General features: G+C 41.5%; 1 protein-coding gene across 1 annotated transcript; it reads right to left on the bottom strand.

Moving 5' to 3' along the window:
• Positions 1 to 1565: 1565 nt before the first annotated feature.
• On the bottom strand, positions 1566 to 9304 carry LOC120273128 (ankyrin repeat-containing protein BDA1-like). The gene is made up of 3 exons (XM_039279793.1): positions 8603 to 9304; positions 8226 to 8482; positions 1566 to 2444 (listed from the first exon to the last, which is right to left on the bottom strand). Exons 1-3 carry the CDS (start codon positions 9188 to 9190, stop codon positions 1742 to 1744), a joined length of 1548 nt encoding a protein of 515 aa, XP_039135727.1. The 5' UTR covers positions 9191 to 9304; the 3' UTR covers positions 1566 to 1741.

Genomic DNA, 9304 nt, shown 5'->3' with positions numbered 1-9304 from the left:
CTTACTTTATCTCCTTCCTTCTTTCTACACCAACCCACCATCCGTAACAAATACACAACAACCAACAAAAACACCCACAACATGAAGATCGCCAATATCAAAAACCAACTCATCGCCAAAAATCTTAATATCTTCGGGTTAGAGTCTGGGAAAATTTGGAATATACCTGCAGAAAAAGCCAGGGCCATGGAGAAGACAGTGTTGGACCTGTGATTGAAGAAAAGTTGAAGGAAATAGTAAGCAACAGAGCATGGTTTAAGGTGTCATGTTTTTGGTATTTATCAGTGAATGTTATGTTCTGTTAAATATCTGCAGAATGGTTTGTTTTAAGAGTGTAAATGTAAGTTATATAAGTTGGATGTGAGGAGGGAAAGTTGATGAAAAACACAGACTTGAAATGGAGGGCTGAGATGAAGCCATCTGATCAAATGTATTAAGCTCGAGGCAGGAATCCAAGTGAAGCTGCTAGTTTTGTTTTAAGCTTGACACGTTGTGTTGTTGACTTAGCAATTATGTTTTTTTAATGCTTCTAAACTGATGTATATTGAAAGAGAGGATGAACTATGTCTGATAGTGAAAAAAGGGGTTTCTCATCTTTTTTCTCTTGTTTTTAATTTTGTTTTCAATCTGATTTTCTGGTCGTATGCTGTTTGATTACTCTCAGATATTCAACAGACAGCAACCCACATGAACACAACCAGTACCTTCATCATCATCTTCTTTTTACTTGGCCGAGTGCATATCAGTATAAGGATTATGCTAAATGAAGCAAAGAGACCAATCAAATTGCACAACAAAAAGGTGCTTAGCTTTGAACTAAGAATCGCAACCCCGGGAGGTGGTGATCTGTCAATACTGTTGTTATTATTGTTGGTTGCAGTGGTATTACCATTGTCTTAAGTGAATCCACCAGGAGGGTTCAATCCTGCCTGAAAGGTAATGGTGGCGATCAAGGTGGCCACAACCATTAGTTGCCCAGGAGTGTAGTTCTTTTCTTCGTGGATGAATGAAAGGGAAAGTGAGATGAAAGGGAAAGTAAAAAGGTTCACTATACGTAGAGGTGAAAAAGATGAAGCTATGTGGCATTTCAACCAAGCTGACATGGTATGTTGCTAGTGACGTGGCAAGCCACGTGAGCTTGCCGTTAACGCGATTCATCAGGAGGACTTGATTGAAAAGGAAATAGATAGTTTAAGGATGCAATTGAAATTTTTTAAATTTCAGTGACCAAAATAGGAACAACCCCATAGTTTAGGGACTATCGGGGTAGTGTACCCAATTTTGAAAGTTAACTAAGATTAAATGACATTAAATAAATATTAAATTTAAATTTTTTATATTATGATAATTATTGGGAGTTATTTAAAATTTTGAGTTTTTAAAATTATTATTAAAAAAATTTAAAACAAGGCTTTAAAAAAAATGAGGCCTAAAACAATTACTCCATTGGCCTTACTTTTAGCCTGCACTGAATCATTTGATTAACGAGTCAAATTAAGACAATTGATGAAAAGCAAAGTCGAAAATTTATCATTCAAACTTGAGAATTTATTTTATTCCTTAACATATATCAAGATATGGTTACATCACCATGTAGCCAGCTATGAGCTTACATGCATGGCCGCATTTCTTATGTTCCTAATATTCAAACAAACACGTTCATGTGCCCCCTCCATTTCCCCCACAGAAAAACAACTTAATCACAAATAACATATATATATATATATATAGCATCTCTCGTTTAAAATAGAAAAGATATCACTAGGCATATTAAGTAGGAAAGAACAAGGAAAGCCAAGAGCAACAGTATAATCATCACTACTCCAATTCTCGTGCACCAAAGTAGATATCCTCCATTTCTCACAATGTTACTTACTTTATCTCCTTCCTTCTTTCTACACCAACCCACCATCCGGAACAAATACACAACAACCAACAAAAACACCCACGACATGAAGATCGCCAATATTAAAAACCAACTCATCGCAAAAAATCTTAATTTCTTCGGGTTAGAGTCAGGGAAAATCTGGAATATACCTGCAGAAAAAGCCAGGGCCGTGGAGAAGACAGCAACCCACATGAACACAATCAGTACCTTCATCATCATCTTCTTTTTACTTGGCCGAGTGCATATCAGTATAAGGATTATGCTAAATGAAGCAAAGAGACCAATCAAATTGCACAACAAAAAGATGCTTAGCTTTGACCCAAGAACCGCAACCCCGGGAGGTGGTGATCTATCAATACTGTTGTTATTATTGTTGGTTGCAGTGGTATTATCATTGTCTTGTGTGAATCCACCAGGAGGGTTCAATCCTGCCTGAAAGGTAATGGTGGCGATCAGGGCGGCCACAACCATTAGTTGCCCAGGAGTGAACTTATCTTTAACCTCTGCTTGTTTCTTAGTCCTTCGTTGGAGTATAGTGCGGCGTCGGCCTCCAAATAGTCTGTGTAATGTTTGTTTTTGTTTTTTATCTATCTTTGACTGGTTTGACTAGGTGTTTAGTGAGTGGGCCCCACTGTTTGTTTCATTGCCTTAATTTCCGGATCTTGCCTGATGGTGGATTATTGGTTTTTCCTGTTTTTGATTAGTGGAGGCTTTTTAATTGAGTTTATGGGTTGCTTTTTATAGGTTTAGCTGTGCAACCAATCTTCTTGCTCTCCAAACTCTCTTATCCTTGAAACAACTCAACCTTGGCCGAATTTTGGTGTCATTTTCTTTTCTCTTTATGCTTGGTTTTTGAGTGGAACTTGTCACCAACAAGCTTTAGAGGTAAGCTTGTTATTTTCTTTAGAATTCGAGAAGTTATTTGAGCATGTTTTTCATGTCATTGAGTGTTTTTTTGGTCATTTTGAATAATTATGAGTAGCATGCTTTTTGTAATTTTTAAGCTTTTAATTCTATGTGTGCATGTTGCAACATAGAGAGGTTTGGAATCACAGTCCCTATTTTTGTTAAGATTTTTATTTATCTCTCTTGATTTTGCAAGCTTTGTATCTACCAAGGGATGCCTATAATTTAATTATAATATTTGAGTATGCATCTTGTAAGTCCGGTCATGTAAATTAGCATTCATGTTTTGAATTATTTGAATATAGGTTTCCATGTTTGTAAGCTTGACATTGTGAGTATGCAGCCATGTTATAAGTTAGTTGATTATTAGTTTTGAAAAATTTTTGATGTGTCGGTGCTTATTTCATAGCCTTCCCGGAGTATATGTATATGTATAGTTGATTTTTGTTGGCTTAACTCCTTATTTCTCCCTGTAAACTTTTAGTTGCTAGTATGTGCATGATTGTTCTCGTTGTCTTGCTAGCTTTGAACTCTTTTTATTTGTTGAATTAGCTTGAGCTATAGTTGTAATTTAGGGCCCGGCCCAAGATTTGTAACCTAAATTAGATTATTCTCGTCTGGTAGATCCATACCGGGTCTGTAGTTCGCGGGACTTGGTGAACCCAACTCAGTAGCTCGTGAGCCGTGAGGCTCTCGTGACCTGTAGTTCCAGACTTCGCAATAATTATTATTTAATTATTGCATTGTTTTAATAATTTTTATTTATTTATTTATTTGCGTGGTATTTATGTTTATTTATTTATTTTTCTTATTTGTATTATTTATTCGAGAATTCCCCTGTTTGTATTCCGTATTTTTCTCGCGGTTTTAGTACATCTCCATTTCGGCTCGCCCGACTAGGGAGGAGTAAGTCCCAGCCATGCACATGTTTTTCTCGAGTAGCGCTACCCCCGATCGCGGTCGAAGATCCCAGCTACTACCGCTGATATTCTGCTCGCTCGCTCGACTTCATAGTCAAGATCCAAACCTCGTGTTGTTGATTTCGCTATTAGCCCGTGGAGATGTATTCTGCGTGTTTTTTCGTGTTTTTTTGGATTATTCCCAAAGATTCTCGCGTATTTTTCACGTATTCTGTATGAAGCATGAGCTATTATTCTGCAATATCTGCTATACCGTTGTTTATCTCGCGATCCCACTCGGGCCCTCGTGGCTCATGCACTCTGTGTATTCTGCTTTCGCAGGAGAAGATCAAGTTTAGGTCCAGGGGTGTCGAGAGTCGTATTGTCCGCGTTATCGATGATCTTGTTATTACCGCTGTGAGTGTAAGACTTGTATTCTGATTGTATTTGTAATTTGTGAACTGTTGGGTTGTATTTGTATTCAGTAGAGTCGCTAAAGTTCGTACTTGTAGTATTTCGCCTCAAAGTATCCTATTTGTGCTTTTGTGTTCTATTCATATCTGCTTGTTAGGGTTGACTCTGACCAGTTTTTTAGCTGAGGCCTTGCACCCAGTGGGGCCCAGTCCCCATTGATGCGGCCGATCCGTCTCGGGGCCCTACTGTAATGGACGTGATGATTGAAGTGGTATCAGAGAAATTGTTAGATGTCACCCTACTGATTTAAATTCTGACAATCTTTGAGTGTTCTTTCTGAGAGTGGGTCTGGGTAGAGTAACTCTGCTCTAAAACGTCGTCCCTGCCTTTTTAAACTCGCGAGAGTATGCATAGGGGTAGAGGGCGACCTCGCAGAGGACCTGCAAGCCCACCCCGGAACCCATGCAGGAAGAGCAAGAGGCTCCTTATCAGTCAGATGAGGAAGTGCAACAAGAAGGGGAACCAGACCCTGTTTCCATGACCGGCATCATGAGGGAGGTGATGTTGTTGTTGCGTGCTCAGCGTCAGCAGCATACTTCAGGAGGTGGCCGAGACTTACCGGCCGAGTTTGAACGACAGGCACCACCACAGTCCTCGTGGGGCTCACCGATCCGAGCAGAGAGTCGACTCATTGGATTAGCCAGATGGAGAGGACCTTCCGATCTATACAATGCCCAGACAGGGACAAGGTCAGGTTGGCCACTATCATGTTACGGGACAGTGCAGCATCGGTGGTATGAGAACGACTGCAGCCTCAAAGGGAGAGTTCTTTCGGGACTTGGAAGCAATTCAAGGAAGCTTTCAACACCAAGTATTTTTCCGACGAGCCAACGAGCACGGATGGAAAAGGCGCCTCCCGAATCAAACAGGGATCCTTGAGTGTCGGAGATTATGAGTCCGAGTTCGACAGGCTATCGCAGTTTGCTTCGACCTTAGTGTCAGATGAGAGCACCAGATCTAGGCGTTTCATAGATGGCTTGAGGGCCCACATCAGGCGGGCCATCGCACCATTCCTGGACAAGACGTACACTGAGATTGTCGATATTGCTAAGAACCCGGAGATCATCCGGGCAGGAGACGCAGGATCGAGCGAGACATGAGCACCCAGCAGACCGCCATAACCCTCGAAAAGAGTCGGTCTTCCGGGGGTAGCTCAGGGAACACTAGAGGAGAGTCACCGGCCATGCCCGCATGCCAGACCCCCAAGCTCATCAAGTTCCTGGAGGCAGAGGATCTTCCCAGCAGTGTGGCTCGGGGATGTTCGAGTGTCCCACATGTGGAGGACGCTCACACCTGAGCAGAGTGCTCAGAGCACTGGGCGCATGTTATTGGTGTGGCAGTAGGGACCACTTTATTGCTCAGTGTCCGCAGAGTCCGCCTTGGCCCCAGGGAGGTGACAGGACTCGTAGTGCACCTGTCGAGCAGCCCAGATCGTCCGACGGGTCACGACACACAGGCGCTCCAGGCCGATCCCAGCAGAGTACCTCGAGGGGTAGGAAGGGAAGGCGCCATGACTGCACCAGATTTCTTCCTTTTTCCCGACCACCCGTACTGTGGTACACCCGGGGCTACTCGAGGCTAGTATTTGCTTTGACACGGGAGGACGCTGAGGCATCCACGACGATGTTGTTGCAGGTATTATTTCAGTGCATTCCTGCTATGCTTGTGCATTGTTTGATCCTGGTGCTACACATTCGTTTGTGTCATCTTCGCTTTGCTCGCTAAGAATTCTCCGTATGTTGTGGATTTGTTGCATGATCCGTGTGTTGCCACTCCGGCTTGGCGGTGAGAACCGTTAATCGGTTAGCACCACTGCTTTTGTTAGTCATTGAAGGCGCGAACTTTTCACCGATTTTTCATCTTATGGAGTCATGCGACTAGGATGTCATTCAAGCATGAACCAGCTGGAGCTTCGTAAGAATCATGCTTTATGTGGAGCAACCAAAGTGAGTTTCGGGCTACAAAGAGCAACAACTGAGGGAACCGAGTGATTCCATTGATCCAGTCGGATGGAGTAACCACTCGAAGGATGAAGCTACTTAGGAGCGAGAGGCCGACTTGAGAGATCGTCATCCCGAGTTGTTCCCGACTCTTGATGCGAGTTTAGAGGACTAAACTCTTTTCAAGGGGGGGAGATTGTAATGTTTGTTTTTTATCTATCTTTGACTGGTTTGACTAGGTGTTTAGTGAGTGGGCCCCATCTGCTTTGTTTCATTGCCTTAATTTCCGGATCTTGCCTCGATGGTGGATTATTGGTTTTTTCCTGCTTTTTGATTAGTGGAGGCTTTTAATTGAGTTTATGGGTTGCTTTTTATAGGTTTAGTCTGTGCAACCAATCTTCTTGCTCTCCAAACTCTCTTATCCTTGAAACAACTCAACCTTGGCCGAATTTTTGGTGTCATTTTTCTTTTTCTCTTTATGCTTGGTTTTTTGAGTGGAACTTGTCACCAACAAGCTTTAGAGGTAAGCTTGTTATTTTTCTTTAGAATTCGAGAAGTTATTTGAGCATGTTTTTCATGTCATTGAGTGTTTTTTGGTCATTTTTGAATAATTATGAGTAGCATGCTTTTGTAATTTTTAGCTTTTAATTCTATGTGTGCATGTTGCAACATAGAGAGGTTTGGAATCATGATCCCCTATTTTTGTTAAGATTTTATTTATCTCTCTTGATTTTGCAAGCTTGTATCTACCAAGGGATGCCTATAATTTAATTATAATATTTGAGTATGCATCTTGTAAGTCTGGTCATGTAAATTAGCATTCATGTTTTGAATTATTTGAATATAGGTTTCCATGTTTGTAAGCTTGACATTGTGAGTATGCAGCCATGTTATAAGTTAGTTGATTATTAGTTTTGAAAATTTTGATGTGCTGGTGCTTATTTCATAGCCTTCCTGGAGTATATGTATATGTATAGTTGATTTTTTTTGTTGGCTTAACTCCTTATTTCTCCTGTAAACTTTTAGTTGCTAGTATGTGCATGATTGTTCTGTTGTCTTGCTAGCTTTGAACTCTTTTATTTGTTGAATTAGCTTGAGCTATAGTTGTAATTTAGGCCCGGCCCAAGATTTGTAACCTAAATTAGATTATTCCGTCTGGGTAGATCCATACTGGGGTCAGAGTTCGCGGGACTTGAGTGAACCCAAACTCCGTAGCTCTGAGCCCGTAGGCTCTCGACTCGTGTATTCCAGACTTTCCGCAATAATTATTATTTAATTATTGCATTGTTTAATAATTTTATTTATTTATTTATTTGCGTGGTATTTATGTTTATTTATTTATTTTTCTTATTTGTATTATTTATTCAAGAATTCCCCGTTTCGTATTCCGTGATTTTCTCAGGGGTTTTTAGTACATCTCCATTTCGGCTCGCCCAAACTAGGAGGAGTAAGTCCTAGCCATGTGCACATGTGTTCTGTAGTAGCGCTACCCCCGACTACGGTCGAAGATCCGCTACTACCGCTGATATTCCGCTTACGCTCGTCCGACTTCATAGTCGAAGATCCGACCTCGTGTTGTTGATTTGCTATTAGCCCGAGGAGATGTATTTCGCGTGTTTTTCGTGTTTTTTGGATTATTCCCAGATTCTGCGTATTTTTCGTGATTCCGTATGAAGCATGAGCTATTATTCCGCAATATCCGCTATACACGTTGTTTATCTCGCGATCCCATCGGGCCCTTGTGGCTCATGCACTCTGTGTGATTCCGTTTTCGCAGGAGAAGATCAAGTTTAGGTCTGGGGGGTGTCAGAGAGTCGTATTGTCTGCGTTATCAGTATCTTGTTATTACCTGCTTGTGAGTGTAAGACTTGTATTCCGATTGTATTTGTAATTTGCGAACTGTTGGGTTGTATTTGTATTACGTAGAGGTCGCTAAAGTTCAGTACTTGTAGTATTTCGGCTCAAAGTATCCCTATTTGTGCTTTTGTGTTCTATTCATATCCGCTTATTAGGGTTGACTCGACCAGCTTTTTTAACTGAGCCTTGACCCAGTGGGGCCCAGTCCCATTGGATGCGGCCGATCTGTCCGCGGGCCCGGCTGTGGGGCTGGGACGTGACAGTCTGCGTACCCAGCTTCTTGAAGGAGTAGTAGTAGTACCACTAGACTCATTTCTTGATGTGTTGGTTTCCAAAAATGTTTGCTGAGGATCCATTTCCCTTGCTATTTTGCCACCGGCCGCGCGTATCACTTCACCAAGTGTCAAGTCACCATGCTCTCTCGGTGAGTCTAGCAGCACGTCAAGTGCAGTCAAACCCTTGTGGTTCATGGTGTTCACTTCTGCCAACTCTCCTTTGCTTAACAACAGCTTCACACTCTGCAACTCATATACATATATATATATATATATATATATATATATATACACATGCATCAAATAATTAAGTACTAAAGAAATAAAGACATCTATCGATCTAGATATAACATATATTTATACCTGGAGTTGTCTTCTGGCTACTGCATGGTGTAAGATGGTGTTGCCCTTGTCATCTTTGAGGTTGAAAAGTTCATTAATATTATCATCAACTTCAAGCTTCTTGATTAGGAACTCAATGATTTCAAAGGAGTTGAACTGAACGGCGTTGTGGAGGATGCTTTCATGTTGATATGTCAGTGCTTTTGCTGACTCTGGACATACCTTTATGAGTTCTTCCAAAATATCAATCCTGCCTTTCATGGCTGCAATGTGGATGGCCAACCTTCCATCCCTGTCTTTCAAATAACAAAGATGACAACCAACCTTTGAGATCAAGAGTTTAACTATTTCTAGGTGACCGTGAGCTGAAGCCAAGTGAAGTGCTGAGAGAGCTTTTGGGTTGAGATCTGAAGAAAGATCAGGGTTTCTAATGATGATCTCATTTGCTAAGTCAGTGTGCCCAAGTGAAGCTGCAATATGGAGTGGATTGTCAATGGAAGCAGTGATGCTGCTGCTGAACCTGTGAAGAAGGAGCTTGTCTTCATGGAGAAGGCTACGAAACATGGACAGGTTTCCAGTATGGCATGCTTCTTCGAGTCTTGGATCCATAGTGTTGGAGTTGTAGAGTGGGCTTGAAACAATTCAGAAAATTTGAAAATACTCCGGTGATGCTCAGATTCAATTAGCATGCACACAGTGTATGTTTTCTGATATCCAGAGAGA

The sequence above is a fragment of the Dioscorea cayenensis genome, chromosome 1 (assembly GCF_009730915.1).
Source record: "Dioscorea cayenensis subsp. rotundata cultivar TDr96_F1 chromosome 1, TDr96_F1_v2_PseudoChromosome.rev07_lg8_w22 25.fasta, whole genome shotgun sequence".
Taxonomy (NCBI): domain Eukaryota; kingdom Viridiplantae; phylum Streptophyta; class Magnoliopsida; order Dioscoreales; family Dioscoreaceae; genus Dioscorea; species Dioscorea cayenensis.
This window is presented reverse-complemented; position numbering and strand designations above follow the sequence as displayed.